We start from the raw sequence: 24,552 nt of genomic DNA, 5'->3' as shown, positions 1-24,552 counted from the left end.
TCCCTATCAGTACAAGTTCGGGGGAGAATCTCAAGAAAGGTGAGGTATCAATCACAGAGGAAAGTGAGGGCATCAGTGTTTGGACCTATAGTTCAATTTTTTTTTCTCTGGAGCTTTCTAAGAAAAAAGGTCATCAAGGCAACCTGGGACATAAAAATCTCAAGCCAGTAGGATGGTTACTGCAGTAATTCAAATAGATGTTTTTAGGAGCATGACATGACATGCACTGCATGTGGATAGTGGATAAGGGTCCATGTGCAGGAATTTGTAAAGTAATTGAAAAGAGATGACCACTCCTTGCGATAGTTAGCTGCAAGGATGAGTAGGGAAAAGTCAGCCTTGTGAAGAAGTAAGTAGGAACCTGTTGTCAAGGTCCTACCTTTCCTCAGGGCTTGTGCATCTCCATGTGCTGGCATCCATCTTGGGTTTCTGCAGAGCATGGTGGAAACCTTTATGCCTTCAGGCTTCTGCGGCTCCTCCTCGTAAGGGTGTGGTCGATCACATTTAAGCCTGCTGTCTGCAAGTGCTCTCTGCATTCGTGTCCTGTATGTTTGAGTTGTTGCAAGCTCTTGTACTCTCGTGGCTCTCCTGGAAACTGACTCGGCTTTGTCTAAGACTATTCTCAGCCTTATCCCTTTATCTGACCTCCCGTTGTTGAACCCGGCTTGTGACCTGTGTATTCTTGTCTACCGTTCTGTACTGTCTGTCCCGCTGTTATCGAGCCGACCTGTCCGACTACGCTATCGTTGTTATCTGGTTCCTACCAGCTATACGCCATTGGTGGCGGCCACTACCGCAGCTGGGGTTTCTCGGGGGCCGTCTGCGGAGGTCTCCTAATCGTTTGGCGCCTACGTTTTCTGTCCCGCCCGTGCCTCCCTCTCCTCCCACGCCTCCTGGGGATGGCTTGTCTGGTAGTGAGCCCATGCAGCTGGGATTTGCTCACCTTTCCGAGGGGGAGCGGGCCTCTCGGCGTCAGGAGGGTCGCTGCCTGTACTGTGGTCTCGGCGGGCATTTTCGGCAGTCCTGTCCGGTCCGCCTGGGAAATGCCCGCACCTGAGATCCTGTCGGGGGCAGATCTTGGGTGGAGTTTCCTCGTCCCCGGTTTCCCGTAAAGATAAACCATTTATCACCGTTGTCCTCTCTTGGGCAGGAGGCTCGGTGATGGCCCAGGCGTTGGTAGACTCTGGAGCTGGCGGGTTGTTTATGGACAGTTCGTTTGCTGCCCAGTACTCCATTCCTCTGCAGGCTCAAGTTACTCCTTTGGTCCTCGAGGCGATAGATGGCAGGCCCTTGCAACCGTGGCAGGTTACCCACGAGACCCTGCCGGTGGAAGTAGCTATTGGGGCGGTTCACAGGGAGTTGGCCTGTTTCCAGGTAATTGCTTCTCCGCACTACTCCATGGTTTTGGGCTATCCCTGGCTTCAGAAGCACAATCCGACCTTTGATTGGCCGAGATTCTCTCATGGTCACCACAGTGTGGGGCTGGTTGCATCCGTGGTCCGGTTAAGGTGTTGTGCACCTCCTCGGACTCTGTGTTGCCCACTGAATATGGGGAGTACCTGGACGTGTTTGGCAGGGTGCGCGCCGGTGCTCTGCCTCATCATCGTCCATACGATTGCGCCATAACCTTACAACCCGGTGCCACTCCTCCACGTGGCAGGGTGTATCCTCTTTTGGTGGCAGAGAATCAGGCCATGGAGGAGTACGTTGCGGATGCGCTTTCCCGGGGGCACATTCGCAAGTCTACTTCTCCAGCAGGAGCTGGGTTTTTTTTCGTGAAAAAGAAGGGCGGTGAGTTGAGACCTTGCATTGATTTTAGGGGCCTCAATCGAATCACGATTAAAAATGCTTATCCTATTCCGTTGATTACCAAGTTGTTTGACCGCCTCAAGGGAGCAATGGTCTTTACTAAACTTGACCTTAGGGCTGCCTACAACCTCGTACGGATCAAGGAGTGTGACGAGTGGAAGACCGCGTTCAACACCAGAACCGGCCACTATGAATACCTGGTTATGTTCTTCGGGTTGTGTAACGCACCCGCGGTCTTTCAGGAGTTTATTAATGATGTCTTTTGTGACTTGTTGCAGCAGTGCGTGATGGTTTACTTTGACGACATCCTGGTTTACTCTGCATCTAAGGAGTCCCACATCCAGGATGTCAAGCAGGTGCTGCAATGGTTGCGTGAGAACAAGCTCTTCTGTAAGCTCGAGAAGTGTGAATTTCACTGATCCCAGGTTGCCTTTTTGGCCTACATCATTTCCGCGGTGGGTTTTTCCATAGACCCTGAGAAGGTTTCGGCGGTTCTGCAGTGGTCTCGTCCCAGTGGTCTTCGGTCCATTCAGCGCTTTTTGGGATTTGCCAACTATTATCGGAAGTTTATCAGGAACTTCTCCACGCTGGCCAAGTCTCTCTCAGATCTGACCAAGAAGGGCAGTAATCCTCACGAGTGGCCACCCGAGGCCATCTCAGCTTTCGAGGCTCTGAAAGCCGCCTTCGCTTCGGCCCCGATCCTGTCTCATCCCAATCCTGGGTTTCCTTTTGCCCTCGAGGTTGATGCATCTGAGATGGGAGTAGGCGCCCTCTTGTCTCAGCGTCGGTCACCCGAGGGACCCCTACTTCCTTGTGGGTTCTACGCCAGGAAGCTTTCCTCCGCAGAGTGCAACTACCAGATTGGAGACAGGGAGTTGTTGGCAATTATTCTGGCTCTCAAGGAATGGAGGCACCTGCTTGAGGGTTCTGTGGTTCCAGTTCTCATTCTCACTGACCACAAGAACCTGACGTATCTCTCGGAGGCTAAGAGGTTGACGCCCCATCAGGCCAGATGGGCTCTGTTCTTGTCGCGTTTTAACTACGTGGTCTCCTATTTGCCTGGCTCCAAGAATGTCAGGGCTGATGCCTTGTCGTGGCAATACTCTGAGCTGTCCAGGGAGGACACTGAGCCGACCTCGGTTATTCCTCCTAACCAGATCCTGGCTGCCATTCGTACCAACCTGACTTCTCCCCTTGGGGAGCAGATTTTGGCGGCTCAAACGAACGCTCCCCCTGAGAGACCGGCTGGAAGATGTTTTGTACCTGAGGAATTGCGTACCCGCTTGCTGCGTACCTACCATAATTCCAAGACTGCCGGTCATCCTGGTAGGAACCAGTTGTCCTGGGTCGTTTCTCGGTTATTCTGGTGGCCATCTCTCCGTTCTGACATCGCCTCATATGTAACAGCATGTTCGGTCTGTGCCCAGAATAAATCTCCTCGGCATCTTCCATTGGGCCTTCTGCAATCCATTCCCAATGGGGAGCGTCCCTGATCACACCTGGGCATGGATTTTATTGTGGACCTTCCTGCGTCTCAAGGCCATACGGTCATTCTTATGGTCATTGATCGTTTTTCCAAGATGTGACATTGTGTTCCGTTCAAGAAATTGCCGACTGCACAAGAACTGGTTACGATTTTCGCCAGGGAGATCTTTCGCTTGCATGGGTTGCCCAAGGTGATTGTCTCGGACCATGGGAGCCAGTTTGTGACCAGGTTCTGGTGGGTCTTCTGCTTCCAGTTGGGTATCGAGCTTTCCTTCTCTTCGGCCTACCACCCGCAGTCCAATGGGGCTGCGGAGCGTTCCAACCAGGCCCTGGAACAATTCCTTTGTTGCTATATATCGGATCATGAGGACAATTGGGTCGATCTCCTGCCATGGGCAGAGTTTGCGAGGAACTCGGCTGTCAACTCCTCCTCCGGGATGTCCCCCTTCATGGCCAACTATGGGTTCCAACCCACTGTATTGCCTGAGTTGTTCTCGCCACAGGACATTCCGGCTGTGGATAACCACCTGGCTGCCCTGCGCTCCTCGTGGGGGCAGATCCAGAGGTCCTTGAAGGACTCAGCACAGCGCCAGAAGCTCCAGGCTGATCATAGACGGTTGCCCGCTCCTTCATACCAGGTCGGAGATCGGATGTGGTTGTCCACTCGCAACCTCAATCTTCGGGTGCCCACACCGAAACTGGACCCCCGTTTTGTTGGTCCTTTCCGCATTCTCTGCAGGGTGAACCCGGTTGCCTATGCCCTTGCTCTTCCTCCTGGGAAGCGTATCTCCAAAGTCTTCCACATATCCCTGTTGAAACCTCTGGTCTGTAATCGCTTTACTGCCTCTCTGCCTCGGCCTATCCGGGTTGACGGTCATGAGGAGTATGAGGTGAGCCGCATCTTGGATTCTCGGTTGGTCCGCGGTCGGGTGCAGTTCCTGGTCCATTGGCGTGGTTATGGTTCCGAGGAACGTTCCTGGGTTCCTTCCACGGATGTTCATGCTCCTGCCCTCCTCCGCGCTTTTCACAACCGATTTCCTCAGAAGCCTTTTGTTGAGCTGCGAAGGGGGAGGGGCCCTTGAGGAGGAGGTACTGTCAAGGTCCTACCTTTCCTCAGGGCTTGTGCATCTCCATGTGCTAGCATCCATCTTGGGTTTCTGCAAAGCATGGTGGGAACCTTTATGCCTTCAGGCTTCTGCGGCTCCTCCTCGTAAGGGTGTGGTCGATCACATTTAAGTCTGCTGTCTGCAAGTGCTCTCTGCATTCATGTCCTGTATGTTTGTGTTGTTGCAAGCTCTTGTACTCTCGTGGCTCTCCTGGAAACTGACTCGGCTTTGTCTAAGACTATTCTCAGCCTTATCCCTTTATCTGACCTCCCGTTGTTGAACCCGGCTTGTGACCTGTGTATTCTTGTCTACCGTTCTGTACTGTCTGTCCCGCTGTTATCGACCCGGCCTGTCCGACTACGCTATTGTTATCTGGTTCCTACCAGCTTTACGCCATTGGTGGCAGCCACTACGGCAGCTGGGGTTTCTCGGGGGCTGCGACCTGGTCCCTGGCTGCGTCAAGTCCATCCCCACCATCAGGGACCCTGGTGAAGGGCAGCATGGGGCTTAGACTCCGCGCCCTGAGGGACTCCGGTCTGTGGGTGGTGGTTGTCGTCAGTCGGTGCGTGACCCTGCCATTAGGCCTGCCTGTCCATTCCACAGCTCCTGCCCTGACACCTGTAGAAGATAAAAAAAAAAAAAGAATTGCTTCCACCAATGAACCCCCATTAGCCAGCATGTAGTGAGAAGTCGGTGAAGTAACTTCACAAAATTCTGGAGGTAAAAAATTCATCCACATCCTCCACTAAAAAGTCAGCACCCCCTTGCTTTCTGCTAATGGAAGTGCATTAAGGAGTTCAGATTGTAACTTCTGAAGATAATCAGGGGGTGGAGGGGCTGAAGATCATTTACAGGTGTTTTACCCGCTGATTCCAGAAGAAGAAGCCTTTGGAATCGAACAGACATAATGGCAGAGAACTCTGCTTTAGTCAGACAGGCTGCATGTTGCGTGTCTGTGACAGAGCAAAATTTAGGGGACTGGAGCAGTGTCAGACCTTGCTCCAGAGGGAACTGCTACCACATCCTGGGAGGAATTTGGAGCATCTTCAAATTTTTTTCTATAATTTTGAATTTGGAGCATCTTTAAATTTTTTTCTATAATTATACAACAGTCTGCAACTGTTGCCTTTTTTAAATTTAAATAGTTGTATGCATTATTATCTACTAACTTGCCCTAAATATGAACCTGTGAGTATGATGAAAATTGTGTTTCTGGCTTCCAGCACTGCCCTCTCTCCAAGCCCACTGCAGTCTCCCAAAGCATAGTGCAGCACAACAGTAGGTAGGAGCACAGCACAGAATAAGGGGACAAGAAGTTGTAATCCCACATGCAAACAGAGTAAAGGTAGGTGCACTTGATGCAGTGGCAGAATACCACATTTGCCATGCATTTACTGTATCTGGCTACTTTACACTGATCAGCCATAACATTGTGACCGCTGACAAAGTGAATAATATCAACTATGTCCTTACAATGGCATCTGAAAGTGGGTGGGATATACTGTATAAGGTAGCAAGTGAACACGTTCCTGATGTTCGTGTGTTGAAAGCAGAAAAATGGGCAAGTGTAGGAATTTGACCCAATTGTAATAGCTAGAGCAACTCCAAAACTGCAGCTCTTGTAGGATGTTCCCAGTGTGCAGTGGTCAGGACCTACCAAAACTTGTCCCTGGAAAGAAAACTGATAAACTGGCAATGGGATCATGGGAGGCCAATGCTCAGGGATACACGTGAGTGAAGGCTATGCAGTCTGATCCAATAGAAGAGCTACTGTAGCTCAGTTTCCTGAAAAAGTTAATGCTGTTTCCAATATAAAGGTGTCAGAACACACAGTGCATCTCAGTTTGTTGCATAAGGGGCTGTGTAGCTCCAGGCTAGTCAGGGTGCTGACCCGTGTCCACAGCCATAATTGCCTACAATGGGCACATGAGCATCAGACCTGTACCACTGAGCAATGGAAAAAAGTGGCTTGGTCTGATGAATCACATTTTATTTTATAACATGTGAATGGCCGGGTGTGTGTGTGGTTTACCTGGGGAAGAGATTGCACCAGGATGTACAATGTAACAAAGGAGAGCCAGAGGAGGCAGCGATCTGCTACTGATGGCTTAGTGCCAGATACCACAGCATACCTTCAGAGGTCTAGTGGAGGCCATGCCTCAATGGGTCAGGGGTGTTTTGGTGGCAAAAGGGAGACCTACTCAATATTAGGTAGGTGTTCATGATGTTATGGCTGACTGGTGTATAAATATGTAATGTGGTTTTTATTGCACCTCTGGTTACTGGGTACCATTAAGGTTGAGTTATTTTTTTTCTTATTTTGGTGCAGTCACCATTTGGAGCTGCAATAATGTAAACAGATCATGATTTCCCAAGTAAACTATTTTTCAAAATTGCCACAGGCTGTCAATACTGTGCAAAGGTGCTGTATGGTAACCACATGTAAGGCAGCTAATAAAACTCAGGACAAAAAAACTAGGTGGATGTTCTGATTGTATCCCAAAATTTCAGTGACAGCATTGCCAATTAACAGTCTGCATAAATGTGTATTAAAAGTAAAAATGCATATTTACCAATATTGCTGAAACAAATTTGTTGACAAAGATTACTTGTATGCATCCAACTGTTAGGATAATTTCGCTATCCACTATGCCCATATTGGTGTATGCAGTCCCTTCAGTAGCACCCACAAAGGAGATCATCTTAAAATTGAAGACTTCATTTCCGATGATGTAAACAGCCTACATTAGTGACAAAAAGATTTGTAAAAAAACATAACTATTGCAAAACATAGCTGCATTTGTTTGTGGGAAAAGATATGCAAACAAATGCAAGGTTCTGCTACAGCATATCACACCGTTTTTATTTTATGCACTATAAAAGTTTGGTTAACATAACGACACACATGGGCTGAAACAAATCAAGACCTTTAAACACATGGCATTTTACAGTACAAAGAATAAACTACTGCATGTTCTTTTATGGATTTAGTAGGCTTGCATACGTATGAGTGCTTGCCCAAATCACTAAAGGTTTGTGTCTATTTCAGTGTACAGCTCTTGGGAGAGAGCTCAGCACTTAATAAAAGGCTGACTCTCTAAACATGCTGTGAAATCATTTCCTTGCTAAGATCAGTGTGGAATATTGAAGCACGGGTATATGCTCTGCCAGTCTGGGTTGCACATTTCCTAGCTTTAAGAAACTGTCCAGGTTATGCCAGAGCAGTAAGAGAAGGCTGAGAAGACAATAAAAAAGCAGGACCCAGAATCAGGGAAATCAAGATTTAAAAAGGCATAAAAAAACAACAGATGGGGTCTGTGCACTCAGTGAAGTAAATAAATTATTTAAGGATTGCCACGAAAAATATCCTTTATCCTATTATTTACTGGGGAGCCAAATTAGCAGTGCAACATCCACAGGAACGATGGAGAAAGTAAGCAACAACTTCAGTCCACATATATGATGGAGGTAGTCAAAGTTGGTATTTGTTAAAACAGAACTATCAGTTGTTCACAGTACACAGAAGTATGTGCAGATGAGTGGTAATGGATTTACACTTTTTAACTGTAAATGTGAAGGCTAAAAATTTGCCTACCATTTAGAGCCAAATTGTGATTTTTTTTATTGTTAATTGAGTTCCAGCTGTGTTTTTATCTTTGAATTCTAGGAAATCAGTCTGGAGGAACATTAACTTTTTATGCAAAATTTTAGCATAACCATGCACACTTTTTTTGTGGCCACATGCACTGATAAGCCTCTACAGCAGCAGTTCTCAACCTGTGGGGGTCGAACGACCCTTTCACAGGGGTCGCCTAAGACCATTGGAAAACACATATTTCCAATGGTCTTAGGAACTGAGACACCACACCTCTATCCGTCTCCAGGCGGGTCCGCCCACATGCAGATATGCCCACATACGAGTACCCGGCGTGATGACATCATCACGCAAACCCCATTACATACACCCTGTACAAATACAGGTGTATGTGACAGGGTCGGCGCCATAATGTACTTACAGTCAGGTCCATAAATATTGGGACATCGACACAATTCTAACATTTTTGGCTCTATACACCACCACAATGGATTTGAAATGAAACAAACAAGATGTGCTTTAACTGCAGACTGCCAGCTTTAATTTGAGGGTATTTACATCTAAATCAGGTGAACGGTGTAGGAATTACAACAGTTTGCATATGTGCCTCCCACTTGTTAAGGGACCAAAAGTAATCGGACAGAATAATAATCATAAATCAAACTTTCACTTTTTAATACTTGGTTGCAAATCCTTTGCAGTCAATTACAGCCTGAAGTCTGGAACGCATGGACATCACCAGACGCTGGGTTTCATCCCTGGTGATGCTCTGCCAGGCCTCTACTGCAACTGTCTTCAGTTCCTGCTTGTTCTTGGGGCATTTTCCCTTCATACAACAGGCACATATGCAAACTGTTGTAATTCCTACACCGTTCACCTGATTTGGATGTAAATACCCTCAAATTAAAGCTGACAGTCTGCAGTTAAAGCACGTCTTGTTCATTTCATTTTCAAATCCATTGTGGTGGTGTATAGAGCCAAAAATGTTAGAATTGTGTCGATGTCCCAATATTTATGGACCTGACTGTATGTGGACCAGTCACACATGTGTAAAGAGCAGTTGCTGTGTGGAAAGCAGCTACTCTGTTAAAAGCAGCTATTGTGTTGAAAACAGCAGTATTGGAAGTAAAACGACACTTCATGAATTATAATTATAATTGTTTTTGTGATTAATCACTATGCTTTAATTAAGTTCAATTTGTAACAATGAAAATATATCCTGCATATCGAGATATTTACATTATGATTAATAATAGTAGCAAAATTACAGTTATGAAGTAGCAACGAAAAAAATTTTATGGTTGGGGGTCACAACATGAAAAACTGTATTAAAGGGTCGCCACATTAAGAAGGTTGAGAACCACTGCTCTACAGCAACAGAAATGAACAACTGCCAGGAATCAGGAGACTGGATCAAAAAGTTAATGAAAAAGTATAGCAACAAATAAAGAGATTGATCTATTGCATGATGGTAGGAAAGAAAAGTATGAGAAAATTAGAAAAGGATAGCAATTATGCTCCTATCAATATAAATTTTAATCCAGGTATCATAATAAGAAACAGAAAGATAGGGTCCATAAGAACACTCTAATTACCATGCAATGAAGTCCTGCAAACCTGGTGGTTCTTCTAACCTGCTAAACTGCTTCCATTCTAAGAGAAGGCACCTAAAAAGGTACCCTGTGCTCTGTTATGCAAACTACTACTATAGTTTGTATGCTCCCATTCTGGACTACTTGTTCTCATTCGCTGTGAACATTTTCCAGTCCTTTATTGTCCTTGTTTGGTGGCTAATAGGAAATGCAGCTGCTTTACAGCAACAATCGACATAAGCAGAATATTAAAAGAGCCCTGAGTTTTGGCGAGGACAAGTACATCAACACACCTAATGAATCACTAATTTATCCATTTTAGATTAAGAAGGGAAGCTAGAAAAAAGGATTTTATACTCACTGTAAAATAATTTTCCCAGTCCATTGAGGGACACAGCTTGATGATAATTAGGCAACCTAGGGTTATACTGCCACCTACACAAGTAATGGACACTAAGCACATAGAGAACTGAAAGTCACTCCCTAGAGGCTATACATCCTCCTACTTCACATCTATTTAGTTGTAGCAAGAAGTCCAAATAAAGAATGATATGTGTCAGAAGGGACCTGTGTCCCTCAAAACGTTTTTACAGTGAGTACAACAATTCTACTTTCCCTCTCTATCATCCATTGATGGACACAGTTAGGGACTCCCTAGGGACTTCCAAAAGACGCTCAGAATTAGGGGTTGAAACCCTCAAACAACACAGGTGAGCCACTTCAAAAAACAGCAAAAGATAACGAAGGGCATTGAATAGCCATTTGTGAATCCTTTTGACCAAAATTAGCATTTGCAAAAGCTACACTGTAAAATCAAAAGAAAGTATGTGGAAAAGACCAGGTCACAGCCTTACAAATCTGTCACACCAAGGTCCTGTGACTAAAAGTCTAAGAAACACTCGCTGCCCTAGTGGAGTGGTCTCTAATTGGAAAAGCAGGCATTTTATCTCGTAACTCACAGGCCTCTCCAATCCACTGGTATACTGAATCCTGAACCTTTTAGGATCTTGTAGAATGATAAAAGGGAATCCGTCTGCCAAACTGCCTAAAAGAAGCAGTGGCAGAAGGGTAAATGCTGATTGCCCTCACTACATCCAGGGAGCAATGGAAACAATATGCCTGGGATGAAATGATTTCATACACAGGAAAGGAAACACAATATCTTCAAGGTGAAAAACAAAAAAGCTAAATCTTTGGGTAAAAAAAAAAGAGAATCTTGGGCTCAAAACAGCTTTGTCTCTGTAAAATCAGATGATACTCCTTACAGGAAAATACTGATAATTCAGAAACTCTTGTGGCTGAAGTGATGGCCACAAGAAAGGCTACGTTATGGGATAGCAACACCAAAGAAATTTTAAACATAAGGAACAGTGCAGAAACCTGATCTTTGATGGTGTTAAGTGCCAAATGCGGTTCTACTCCTAAAATGCAAGAGGAAAGAAACACGGCCCAGTGAAAAAGCACACAGAAATTAAATTTACATGCTTTTAGCATGATCATTGTTACTAAATCTAAAATTCCTGTCCCTGTTGGGCTCGCACACGTGGGCTCAGGATCCTAGTCGGAACTTACCCAAGCTCGTAATTTGTCCAGATATCTAATTGGCCCAAAAACTGGTCTTCCAACATTGGCGCCAAGCAGACTATTTAAAGGAGACTCTGCTGTGTACTAATTCGTGTTCCTGTTTGTACTAACTGATCTTCCGTTGCAGACCTTACTCTATGCCTGATCTCCTGGTGCTGACCCCAGCTTGCTACTGGACCTCACCCTGCTTGCTAACCTTGCTAATCAGTCTGCCTCCTGACCATGCTGCTGTCTCACTGTGTATGACCCTGGCTCACCTTGACTATGTCCCTGACAGTAGCAGTCACCTGCTATTAAGCTATTGGCACCCATTCTTCTTTGAGGCTTGTACCTCTGTCACCACATTCAGGGGTGCTCGGACCATAGCTGCAAGGGAAGCCCTCTTGTCAATTCAGCCTCCAACCAAGGTACGTGACACCACCACAAAACAAAGAAATCACAGATGACTAGGAAAGAAAGGAATGTATAAGTATGCATCTCTTTTCAGTGGCTGCCAAGAACTCTGCATGATTATGGGAAGAAAATTGTACATTGCATAGAAATGGGACGGTGCAAAGAGAAGATAGAAGTTAAACTCCATTTCAATTTCTATATCCAAGAGTTGGCTATGTGAGCTTCCAAAATCTTCACATAGGCTATCATACAGATCCTACCCTTTAATGGAACTAGTGGGGAAAGATCTACATGCAGTACATGGTTTATCCATTGGCTTGGAATTGCATCCAGCAAAGTACTCCCACAAAGATAAGCATTACAAGGTCTTCCTGCATGCCTGCTCCACCAACCATAATTTTAGCCAGAGTGTCCTGTGAATTTAGACACATGATGGAGGTCACCTTAGACAAAACTCAGTTAGCCTCTGGCATCACAGTATACCAAAAATATCCTTTGTGCCACAATCATCTGGTCAACAGAAAAATACGCTGTCAATGCTAGCAGCTAACAAGTCCCTCCTACTAATCTGGACTATTGAGTCAAGGTTTGAGAACAAAAGTGGAGGGGAGCATGGGATGAAAGCTAAAGCCCGCAAATCCATAAAATGGACAAAGAAATTGCTTCCTGTTTCCTGTCAGCAGAATCCTTAAAGTGTCTTCTTAGCGGGTGGTTAAAACCAATGAGTCGACTACAGTTGGAATAAATTTTGAGTGAAACAACTGGCAATTGGAACCTAACTGATGCAGTTGCTCATGTTGGAAAGGGAGGGACAATAATTAATGCTCTGGAGCATCCCTAACAGAATAAGCAATATCAGGCATCTTCGTGTTTCGAGTCCATGTGAAATGTAGTGGTAGGAGGTTTAAGCTCTTGAGCTCAGGAGCAGCTATAATTTGCACCAATTAAGATATAAACCTTGCATAATAGAACAGAATAGTAGAGGGGGTTAGGAAGTGGCACCGATGCAGGCAAATGGCAGATCCAACTTGAGTACCTCTATATATGTTTAGCCTATTGTTTCAAAACTGTGACAAAGTATGGTGCAGCTCTGAATAGAAACCAATAAGTTTCCATGTTTTTTTTTTTGTCAAAGCTTAATTGAGCAAAGAAATGAGGCTGGTGGCCGCAAATCCAATAAAACCACCTTTATTGAATTTTCATTCAGATACAATCCACATACAGTAGGAGAAACAGAAGACCGGCTATGATTAAGAGCTGTGGTCAGCTTGAAACATGTTCGGTGGTCTTCTGTTCCTCCTACTCTATGTGGATTGTATCTGAATGAAAATTCAATAAAGGTGGTTTTATCAGATGTGTGGTCACCATCCTCATTTCTTTTCTATGAAGACTGCAACGAGCAGAGCCAGCACCTGCTAGTGTGCATGAAAGTGGGATAGGTGGAGACTGACCTGGAGCGGTGTTTGTTGTTCTCTTAACTGAACAAGCAGAAGTTAAAAGCAGATTGGTTTCTATGCACAGCTCCACCAGATTTTGCACTCTCCAGTCTTAGCAAACCAACCCCTTAGTGTTTCTTTAACACTATATAACTGGCATTATATAAAGGTGATCAGAAAGAAAAAAGTTTCTATTTTCTTTATATTCTTTCTGTGATATATTGTGAATACTGATGTGATATTACAGGGCAGGTTTTGCACTAAACCCTTTGCATGTTTCCTACACTTTTGAAGTTTAGAGTTGTCTTCAAAGTCTGGACATTTTACATTAACACATTCCCTGCATGAAGGTAAAAAAGGTCCAAGTGTCTGTATTGCCTCTTCGCCTCTCTTTATACTTACCTTAGTCCTATCTCGATCCTGTGCCCATCTGCAGAGGTTCTCCCTTCTCTCTCTGCTCACAGAGGCAGCAGTGGGAACCATTGGCTCCTGCTGCGGTCAAAATCCTATGAGCAGAGAAAGGCTGGGCAGAGCTGAGACGCTCAGTGCACATCAATAGATGCACACAGCCTGGCTCAGGATCGAGCATGCAGGTGTGCCACCACAAAAAGCAGCTTCCTATGGGGCACACCAAGAAGAGGAGGAGCCTGAAATCCCAGTGAGGGACACCAGAAACGGAGGTTCAGGAACCACTGCACAGAGTAGGCAAGTATAACAAGTTTGTTATTTTAATTACAAAAAACTTACAAATGCTTTAAAGGCACTCCTTGTGAAATAGAAACAAGTTGACAGAGACCTGTATCTTAAGACACCCAAGGCCAATACAGGTTCCTCACTCTACAAATGAAAACAGTGTGCTACAAAATTATATTGTTGACTTACAAATACTTTATAATAATAATAAAAAACTATTTTATGAAATCAGTATATCTTAGGAAAGTTAAAATTCTAAAAGACAAGACCTTTTTAAATGAATATACTGTATATTATAACCTGTAATTGCCTCAATACTGGTGATTCCAAAGAGATGTATTCCTACAATAAGCAGCTGCTCATGAAGTTAAATATATATTACTATAATGCATATAACTCTGGCCAAGGACTTAAAGTGGAAAAAAATTGTGAAAGGGTAGGATTTTTAAAGCAGAAGAGACATACTAGGTCACTTCTGCATTGAAGCTATTTACATGCCTGTCCACACTGTACACTAAGTTGTGCACTGACAGCTTAGTGTAGAATTTCAGCAATGATGAGATGACAGAACTCCCAAGCATGTACGGGAGTGTCATCATTTTGGCCCAGCCAATGGAAACAACTGGAGATCAATACCCAGAAGCTGTGGGGCTGTAGAAGTCAGCGGCCGGATGGGAGCTTCAGGATATTGCAGAGCTGGAGAGAACGTGATTCATTGGGGTCCCAGGTGGTCTTAGCGGTCCCCCTCGTGCGGACCCCTCCTGCTGTCCGGAGACCCGCGACTGACATGGTGCATGGTGGGAGAAGGACTAATAGTAAGGTCGGCCCCAGACCAGCTCTGTGGATCCCGTGGATGGACTTTCTTCGGCTTTCCTGGGCTCCTGTCACTTCATCTGGCAAAAGGTAAGACAGCAGTGGGCCGGCAGAGGTGGAGGGAGTGGAGAGGAGATAGACCAGTGGATAGACTGAAGATCAGTGGAGAGGTGATGTTGATTTGTTTGGAAGGGTGAACTGTGCAGTGTTAAAAGAGAAGCAGTATACTGTCTTAAACTGTGCATAAGCAGGAGAAAATGACAAGGAAAAAACGGAGAAGTGTCGGTGGTTCAGGAGGCCGGCGGTACATAAGCAAAACGCACAGTAAAAGATAAAAGTAAAGAAGTGGCAGTGAAATTAGAACGATTTGTGCATAAATCTGGAAATTTGCAACAACCTAGACTGTCATGTTCGCCATTAACATCATCTAGAGGCCCTAATTTTTCTGGTGGCTCCCCTAAACTGGCATCAGTGCCCTGCACTCCAACTACAATAGGAATACCGGATCAGTCTATATTGCAAGTCTCAGTGATGGAGGAACCATCATTAAGATATGTATTAGAGGCAGTGAATGGGTGTAAAGCTACTTTGTCTAAAATGACTGACCAGCTGAAATGTATTAAAGAGAAGATGTTGTTGTTTAAAACATGACCTGCAAAAAGTTGGGGAGCGCACTACGAAGTTAGAGAGCAGAGTAAGTAAGGTGGAGGATGTGTTAATACCCATGAAACAACAGATGGAATTATTGAAGGGTTAAGTAGACAGGCAAAGTGACAAATTGGAGGACCTGGAGAACCGTTGGCAGAGAAACAACGTCCGGATAGTTGGTTTGCCAGAACGCAGTGAAGGGAACAACATGAGAGAATTTCTGGAAAAATGGATAAAGGATATTTTTGGAAAAGATGGACTCTACCCCTGGTTAGCAATTGAAAGAGTGCATAGGGTTCCCTCGAGAGCCTTATCAGTAGGCGAGACTCCAAGATCAGTGCTCATAAGCCTTTTTTGTTTTAAGGACAGAGAAATAATATTGAGGAAAGCAAGAGAGATGAAGGATATAATGTAGAATGGTGTAAAAATCTCAATTAAATTTGTTGATATCAAGAGGTGCCTGCGGCAGTTAAATGTTCAATATGCTATGCTGTACCCTGCACGACAGAGTTATGGCAAAAGGGGTAGCTCACTTTTTTTTAGACAACAACCGTGGCTGCCTCTTGGTTAGAAAGTGATGAGCAGTCTTTAAAGGCCCAGTAAAGAGCTAGATAGCCACTGGTAGAATAAAATAAGAGTACATGAATATGATTGGACAGACACAGGGGTTTGTTTTTTTCTTTTTTTAGGAGCAACAGAGTGAAGCGAAGTGTAATTGTTAGAGAGTCATAAGTAGTGTGGTATGGACACATGGTTTGCAGAGATAAAAAAATATTTTTATTTACACAGGTAGAAATTAAAAGTCACTTCCAATGAACCTGGAGGTGTTGGTGGGTGAGGGTGGTTAGAGGTAAGCAAAAACACAGTAAAAATGAAAGAGAAGAAAATAGGTTGGAGGAGAAAACGTTGGATTCTAAATATGGTCTCACAAAAGAATATTTTGGAAAAGTAAGTGGTTCACCTATATTGGAATTGGTAAGCACAGTAATGAGTAGAAAGGTGGTAAATTATAACAGTATATTTTTTTCTTTGACTTTTTTTTTTTCTACGGGTACAGTAGTGACGATCTGTTCTTGGAATGTGAGGGGGCTGGGAGATCCAACAAAATAAAATAGCTATGTTTAAGACTGCTTCCACTCTTGGTATCTCTGTCCTTTGTTTACAGGAAACGCGCCTGGTCAAGGAAAGGGTAGCAAGATTAAAACATAAGGGGTTCTCTCATCAATACCATTCAGCGTATACCTCTTATTCAAGAGGTAGGAGTATTTTAATACATAGATAAGGGTGGATGCTATGTATTTGTGTATTGTGTATTAGCAGGTATATTATGTATACTGACGAATGTGTATGTCCCCCCTTCATTTAAAATGGATATAATTAAACAAATATTAGAATTTCTAGTGGTTAAGCCAAATATACCAATCTTGGTGGTAAGGGATTTTAATATGGTAATAGATGTACAGATGGACAAATTCCCTCTGGGAAGGAGAACAGGACAGAGTAATTACACTCTATTACATAGGGTGATAATGGAGTCAGGGTTTGGCGAAAAAGTCATCCAAAGGATTAAACGTTTTCATGCTGTTCAAGCACCTATTTTTCGCTCTCCAGGATAGATTTTGCACTGGGGAGTGACAGTATCATGCCCTTAATAACTGATATAAGGTATGAGGCTAGAGGTCTATCAGATCATTCTCCGTTCATTTTGACAATAAGGTCAGATTGTTAACAACTAAGGGAATGGAAGGTAAACCCCTATTGGTTACAATTAATAACAGCTGAGGAGCATATGAATAAAACCCTGGGTGATTTTTTTAAAAGACAATAGGGCTTCAGCTTCCCAAAATGTCGTGTGGGATGCACTTAAGGCATATCGTAGGGGGTTATAATTCAATAGATCTCTAAAATAAAAAAAAAAAATAGGGATTGGGAATTATCAATTATGAAAGGGGTGGTAGAAGCTGAGAGAATTTATACAGAAGACCCATTTAATGATAATTTGGAGAGATGGAAGAAAAATGGTATGAAGAAAATGAAAATACAGGGTGCATGTTGGCCCCCCTAGTAAGGACTCAAGGGGGGCAAGGTAAATACGGTGACCTCAATTGAGACCGGGACCAGGAGGGTTACTATGTGCCCAAATGAGATTATAGATGTCTTTAAAAATGATCTCTCAGATATGTATAACTCTAAAATAGAGGAGGGGAACAGGGAGAGGAAAAATTGTATTCAAGGTTTGCAGATCCCAACTCTGTCAAATGGGGATAGAGATATGTTGGAAGCCCCCATTACCATAGAGGAATTGCAAAACACAGTTTTAACATCCGCCAATCATAAAACTCCAGGCCCAGATGGGTTACCAACAAAAATATATAAACACTATGGGGATGTTTTACTTCCAGAACTCCTACAGGTGTTAAATGGAGCATTTGAGAGGGGAGTATTGCCAATGTCTATGACAGAAGCCACAATTATAATGCTACATAAAGAGGAAATAGATCCCCTATTGCCCTCATCATATAGACCAATATCCTTGTAGCATGCAGATGTTAGTTGTTGGCAAAAGTGTTAGCCACTAGATTAGAAAAAGTATTACATACATTGGTTCATCCGGATCAATCTAGGTTTATCCCAGGGAGATCCACAGAATTGAATATTAGGAGTATTCTTAAATCTGAAAATTCCAACAGAGAAGGAGGGTTCAAGAGCTATTCTCTCCCTAGATGCTGCTAAAGCATTGCGCTGGCTATAGAACCTCTGGAGATTTCCATCAGAGCTGCGAAGGAGGTTTCTGTACGGGTAAGGTTGAGGAAAAAATCTCCCTATACACGAATTATATACTCTTGTTTCTGGGGGATACAAGGCATTCACTAACTGTAGTAATGGATATTATAAAGTCTTTTGGCTCCTTCTCTGGATTATCCATATAGGAAAAATCCAATTTGCTTACCTTGGATGCAAGGATAGAGATACTACCCGAGGGTGCTAGGCACCTACAAGTAGTATAAACCTTTAGGTACTTAGGAATAAAAGTAACAGCAAATTCTAAAACACATATTTTGAATAACATAGTGCCTTTGTTAGCAAAATTTAAAGAGAAGTGTAAGGCATGGTGCCAATTTCCTGTCTCAATGGTGGGACAATGTGGTTTGATTACAATGGTATGGTTATCCCAACTTTTACATATTTTGCATAATTCACCTGTATAATTTACAGGAAAGTGGTTTAGGAAGATATATACTCTATTTAGGGAATTTAGGGAGGATTAACGGTGCCGCATCCTTGGAGTTATTTTTTGGAAGCGCAATTACAGCACTTGGGAGGCTGTGGACTAAGTGGGGGAAACAAGGATCATAGTATACATATATTGTTACTTTGAACACCCCACCTTACTGTAGTGGAGGCGTTGGAGGCGGAATCCTTAAAGAAAATAAGAAAATCCCGAACAATTAAACTGATGCTGAAATTATGGCAAATAATAGGAGCGCTATTTGGGTACATGGGGTTTATTGAATACACGCAGATATGAGAAAACAAAAACCTACCGGAGCTTGCAAAAACTAGAGAACTTCAACGATTGGAAACAGAAGGGAATTGTGTATTTAGCACAGTTATACACACCTAGGGGAATGAAAACTTTTGAGGAATTGAGAGAGGAATTTTGGCTCTCGAATAAATGTTTCTATCAATATCTATAGTTGAGGCATGCTTTGACAGCTCAGTTTAAGGTGAAAGAAATAGAGTGGAGCGATGCCCCTCTGTTAGAGTCCTTAATAAATGCTCCATCTACCAAACGGTTAATATGAAAGCTGTATACAAATGTACAATTAATGGTCTTGGATAATGTAGGGTTAAATGGGAAGAAGACGTGTGTAAATTAATGGATGAGCAATGGAAGCACGTTTCAAAATCGGTGGATTTAGTATCATTATCCTTCGCACAAAAGTTGACACAGATTTTCATTATTCATAGAACATACCATACACCAAGGAAATTGTTTTTGTTTGGGAGGCGTCCAGATGCATGTTGTCCCAGGTGTGGGGATCAGGTGGGAAATTTTTTCCATATGATCTGGAGGTGTCCCAAATTATATAGATATGGGGAAAAGGTGATTGAGATAACAGGACGGGTGGTTGGTTCAACGTTAGAGATGGAGCCCAAGTTGTGTATACTGGGGATTATGGGAAACTATAGAATGTCATATTCTGTGCAACTGGCAGTGCAGAAATGTCTATATTTGGCCAGAAAACAGATTGCCCAGAGGTGGATATCCTCAGTACCCCCTAGCTGTGAAGACTGGTTAAAATTGGTAAATAGAACAATAATTAGGGAAAAATCAATATATGAAAGGAAGGGTTGTGTAGGAAAGTATGAAGAGATATGGAGATCACGGAATGTATCCCCTAGTTTGAAGTTAAGCTGTAGAGATAATTAATGAAGAGGTATAACAATATACTGTATGTTATGCATTGATGTCTGCGAGGGTGGGAGTAGGTGCGAAAGGGTTGGGTTAAGAAAATGTAGATCTGTAATGTTTGTTGTATTGTATAATCTTTTAATGAAAGAAATGTTTAATAAAAAATAATTGGATACAAAAAAAAAGCATGCTTGTTATAATCAATGTGGAACCTGAGTGGTTAATCCTCCACATTAAGTAAAAAGGATGCTTTATCCTGTCTCTCTGATCCTCCCCTTCTTCAACAGCCCCCTATATATCTCCTGATAGAACAGAGGTTTGGGGACAAGCTGCACATGCTCAGTTTGGTGTGTATTGCTAGAGATTTTTTCTTTTTTCTTGGGAGAGTGCACGTGATCAGCACAGGGCCAATCAGCACTGTCCAGACACAGGGTCAGGGGTCCTGCAGCCTCATAGGGGAGAAAAGGTGGTTAGCAGTTTATATTCACTAAAATAATTGCATTTCCATTTTCTGTGTACTGTGGGAGACCAGATATAATGAATGCAGGGTCCTGGGTTTAGTAAGACTTTAAGACAATGGTCCAATACAAAAAAAAAAATGCTGATATTCCTATTCTTGGATGAGCTTGATGTCCGAGTCATTTGGCGAACACATGAACAGTAAGGGTGTTCAGTGGGCTGTGATTGACCAAAGCTATACACCTGACCACAGGTCAGGTGCAGTGCCTTTGCAATCACAGCACAATTGGGTGGAGCTAGCAGTGATGTCACCGCTAGCTCCACCCAATTGTTTACATCTGGTCGGTAAATGTCAGGTAGCGACGAGTGCTCGGGTCGGCAGGCGTCAGGTTGTTTTTTATTTCGGTGTTTAGGTGTCATCGTGACAACAGTGGACGCCGTGATTGACAATGGATTACAACTATGGAACAATTTTTTGTTTTTTTTTTATTAAAGGATTTGTCAAAAACTGTCATGTTTTTAATCACAGTTTACACTTTTCTGGTGAATGGTACTATGTACCCCATACTCATTCCCAAGGAGGGGTGGTATCTGGGGGCCCCCTTGTTAAAGGGGGCTTCCAGATTCTGATAAGTCACCCCCTGCAGACCCCCACAACTACAGTTCAGGGTTGTGGGGAAGAGGTCCTTGTCCCCATCAACATGGGGACAAGGTGCTTTGAGAGCATGTGGCCTGGTATGGTTAAGGAGTAGGGGGGGGGGGCGCCCTCGCTGACACCCCCCTCCCCTTTCCTGTCCTGTCAGGCCTGTGCTCGGATCAAGGGTCTGGTAGGAATTTAGGGGGGATCCCACGCTTTATCCCCCCGATTTTTTTGTGGTGGGGTTCCCCTTAAAAGTCCTACTAGGCCTAAAGGCCTAAAACCCCACGCATTTTTTCCCTGAGTCCCCATACCCCTTTTATGGCCAATAACGTGCAGATAAGCCTTCAAAATGGGTACTTTTCAATTTACAAGTTTGAGTTCCATAGACTTGTATTAAGTTTGATGTTCTCAGTCGAACTTTCATTAGGTTCAAATGTTTGATCATGAACCAAACAGGGGGGTGTTCGGCCTATCCCACTCAGTCTGTCCATTATTTTTTTGCTTTCAGTAAGAACACAGCAAAAAAAAAAAATATAAAGAAATGCACCTTTTTATATAGGGCACCACTGTCAGAATCTAGGATTGCAATGTTTTTTAATTTTGCCAGAATTTCTGTGGATTTCTTCTTCATTGTCACTTTAGCATCAAGTCCTAAATTAGAAAGAGACAGTTTTAACTACAATCTACTTGAAAATGATTTTGCAGAACAAAGTTAAATAATTAGTTATGGCAGACAGTAAGAATGGATCACTACACTAATACAAATATTACATTGGTACTTAACAATACAAGACAGTCATATAAAAATTAAGTCCACCTCCTAAAGGATAAGTTCACCTTTCATAACATGTTACACCCATATTCAGGTTGTAACATGTTACAGATGCAGCTGTCAGAGTTTTATTAATGTGAAAACTACAATTATAGACAGCCTTTACGGCTGTCGGCTTGAACTACCTGTTGAGCACTCTAGGTAGTTCCTTGTGTCTTCTTGTCAGTGTGTAACTGCCTGCTCATACGAGGTATGAGCAGACAGCTTACACAAGCCCTGCATAGCACCCGTGATCTGCTGATCATGGGCGCAATTGGTTTGCAGGCTCATAGTAAAAAATGTAAAATAAAACGTAAAAAAAAAAAATAATAATAATAATAATAATAATAATAATAAATGCACATTTTTTTTTACCTGCAAAAAGATGTGCATTTATTATTATTTTTTTTTTTTTTTTTTTTACACAGGAGAACTTATCCTTTATTGACTTTTTCAAATTTGAACATGCAAACATTAGAGCTTTATTCAAACAGTGCTTACAGATAAATGCAATGTACCTAAATAGGACAATATTATCAATAGTGTGTCAAGTGTATCCTATGCATCAAAAACTGATATTGCCTACTTTAGCAGAAATTTCTTCTGGTAAGCATTTTGTGCCCACCAGTCTCTGACACCAACATGCAAAATCCCTTCAGCTACAAGTTTTTTGAATGAACTGCTCATGTCACGCACAAAATTTCAAAAGAAATCAAATCAGAGCTTTGACTAGGGCAGTCCAACACCCTCTAAGTTTTTCTTTTTGAGCCATTGCTTGGTAGATTTGCTAGTGTGCTTCAGATAATTATGTTGAAAGACTCACTATGGTTCAACTAACTTTTGAACAGTTTTTCTCACATTCTCATCAAGCACACTTTCATACGATGAAGAATGTATAGTTGACTAGATGACTGCAAGCTGCCCAAATCCTGAAGCAGCAAAGCAATACTAAATCATCAAATTTCCACCACCATGCTTTATAATTGTTATGAGGTTCTACTCTTCAAATACTGTCTTCTGTTTGCGGCAAACATGTCTACTGTTGCGATGATAAAACAACTATCTTTGATTAAATCTTTTCAGTACATTGTTCCAGAAGGCCTGGTCTTTGCCTATATGTTCAACAGCAAACTATATTCTTGCTCCAATGTTCTTTGGGGACAGCAAAGGCTTTTTTTTTTAACACACCTCTGGTTGAAGTGGTGCAATCTCTTTTTGAAGTAGATACACGCAATTTGACCCTAACTGTTGCAAGAATTACCTGAACACCCCACAGGTTTTTAGAGACTTCCTTTAGCATCAAATTGTCAGCTCTTTAGCTGAATTTGCTGGGCTGGTCAGTCCTTGTATAAGTTAGCAGCTGTTTGAAACATATGCCACTTGTAGCTTATTTTCCTTACATTGGAATAATTGACTTCAAATCATTTAGCCATCTTTTTACATACCCTGCAAGGCTCATAGGTATCCACAATTTTATTTCTGAGGGCCTAATTGATCTTGGCATAATGGCACCACCCATGCTGGCAGCAGAAACAACACCAAAATCTAGAAGTCTGAAGTTTAAATAAGATGGGTTTCTCCTGCACATTCCCTAAGGAAGTTCTAACTATTGTACCGTAATCTGGACCGCAAGATTCTAATTTCATAAATTTGAAATTTTTTACTTTTGACAAATCTGCATTTTTTTGGATCATAATAATGAACACACCGGCAATTGTATGTATAATTTGGGTGAGTATACGAAGTCTACTACCCCTTTCAAATATTTGCATATTCAGTTTCACAACTGTTTTAAATGAAAGCTGAGAAACCACACTTAATGAATGAAAGTTTACTACACCAAATGTGAAATTTTACCTTCAATGCTTATTTCTGAAATTTTACACTTCTGCTCACGAATAAAAACCCGAAGGCAGGACAACTCAGCATATACATAAAGGTTAATAACCTCATCATATTTTGACTTCTTCAATGCTGGAAAAAGATAAAGCATAAATTAAATAATATATACAATATATACAGCAATATAAGCCTGGTGTCTTTCAAGACCTAAAATTCACCAAGGCTTTATACTGTAAATATGCACATCTTTCTTAAAGACTGCCTCACTAAAAGGTGTTAATCGAGATGTTCATAGGTGTTTATAGAGACAAGATCCCAGTTACCACATCCAGACATTTTCATACCGAACTGGCATCATTCTTGTGTGTACTGAATAAGGGTGTTGACTACCAGTTGACTGCTTTCAGATGAAACAGCCATTTTACAGGTCAGAGAACACATCACAATCACTACTGTACATCCCTGTATACACACCACGTGTAAACCCCTATTCCTCTTCATAAACATTTACGCTTATGGTGTGATCTGCTGTGAGAGGAACACAAGTGCAGATGGATCAAGCCACTTTCTATGTTTTATGTAGATATCTTACAAATTTTCTTTTTCTGATCCTCCTTTTTTTCTTCCTCTGTATCTTGAGCCAGTTGTTCTACTTCTTTGTTTTCAGATTGTTCAGATTGTGGCAACAGGTTTGTGAGGAAGCTCATTGTACTCAGCAGAGCTTCAGTGTGGAGATGAACATCCAAGGATGAAAAGTTCACCTATATGAAATTAAAACAGATGTGTGTTCTATAAAGTGCTTTTTCACAGTATTTTATCATTTAACTTTTTTTGTACAGTTATAGGTCTGCATTTAGTCAGATATACAAATAATTCACAGAAAAGAGAAAGACCTGATCAATATTAAATTAGGAAACTACAGTAATCCAGTCTATACAAAACATCTTCATTGTGAGGAATTGTTTTTTTTTTATTCATACATCTGGTTACCCATGTCACTTTTATGCAGATTTATGAACTGACATTACTAGACGAAGGAAGTAGGCCTGCCAGCCTCTAAAAAGTGAATGACATACCAAGACTTTTCATGCACTGTATCTGTAATATAACAACAAAGGTAGCCTTTTGCTGTGGTGTAAGAAGTTGCAAGGTCAGATACATGTAGAAAGTATCATAAATCTGTCACTTTATCAGTAACAATCTAGTTGTAGTTTCAAAGACATACACTA

The 24,552-nt window shown here is 42.5% G+C and overlaps 1 protein-coding gene across 1 annotated transcript in view; it reads right to left on the bottom strand.

The window, feature by feature from the left end:
• The window catches only part of VPS13A (vacuolar protein sorting 13 homolog A), a 290,475-nt gene that overhangs the window by 168,051 nt on the left and 97,872 nt on the right, over positions 1-24,552 (bottom strand). The window contains exons 29-32 of the mRNA XM_089691099.1: positions 23,916-24,084; positions 23,339-23,455; positions 21,218-21,321; positions 6,974-7,141 (exon numbers count right to left, since the gene is read on the bottom strand). Coding sequence (XP_089547225.1) covers positions 6,974-7,141; positions 21,218-21,321; positions 23,339-23,455; positions 23,916-24,084 — 558 coding nt within the window. The remainder of the gene's footprint in view (positions 1-6,973; positions 7,142-21,217; positions 21,322-23,338; positions 23,456-23,915; positions 24,085-24,552) is intronic.

Source organism: Staurois parvus, unplaced genomic scaffold, assembly GCF_062004578.1.
Source record: "Staurois parvus isolate SC_StPar_1 unplaced genomic scaffold, SC_StPar_1.0 ptg000549l, whole genome shotgun sequence".
Taxonomy (NCBI): Eukaryota; Metazoa; Chordata; class Amphibia; order Anura; family Ranidae; genus Staurois; species Staurois parvus.
The sequence above is the reverse complement of the archived record's forward strand: the minus strand, read 5'-3'. Positions and strand labels throughout refer to the sequence as shown.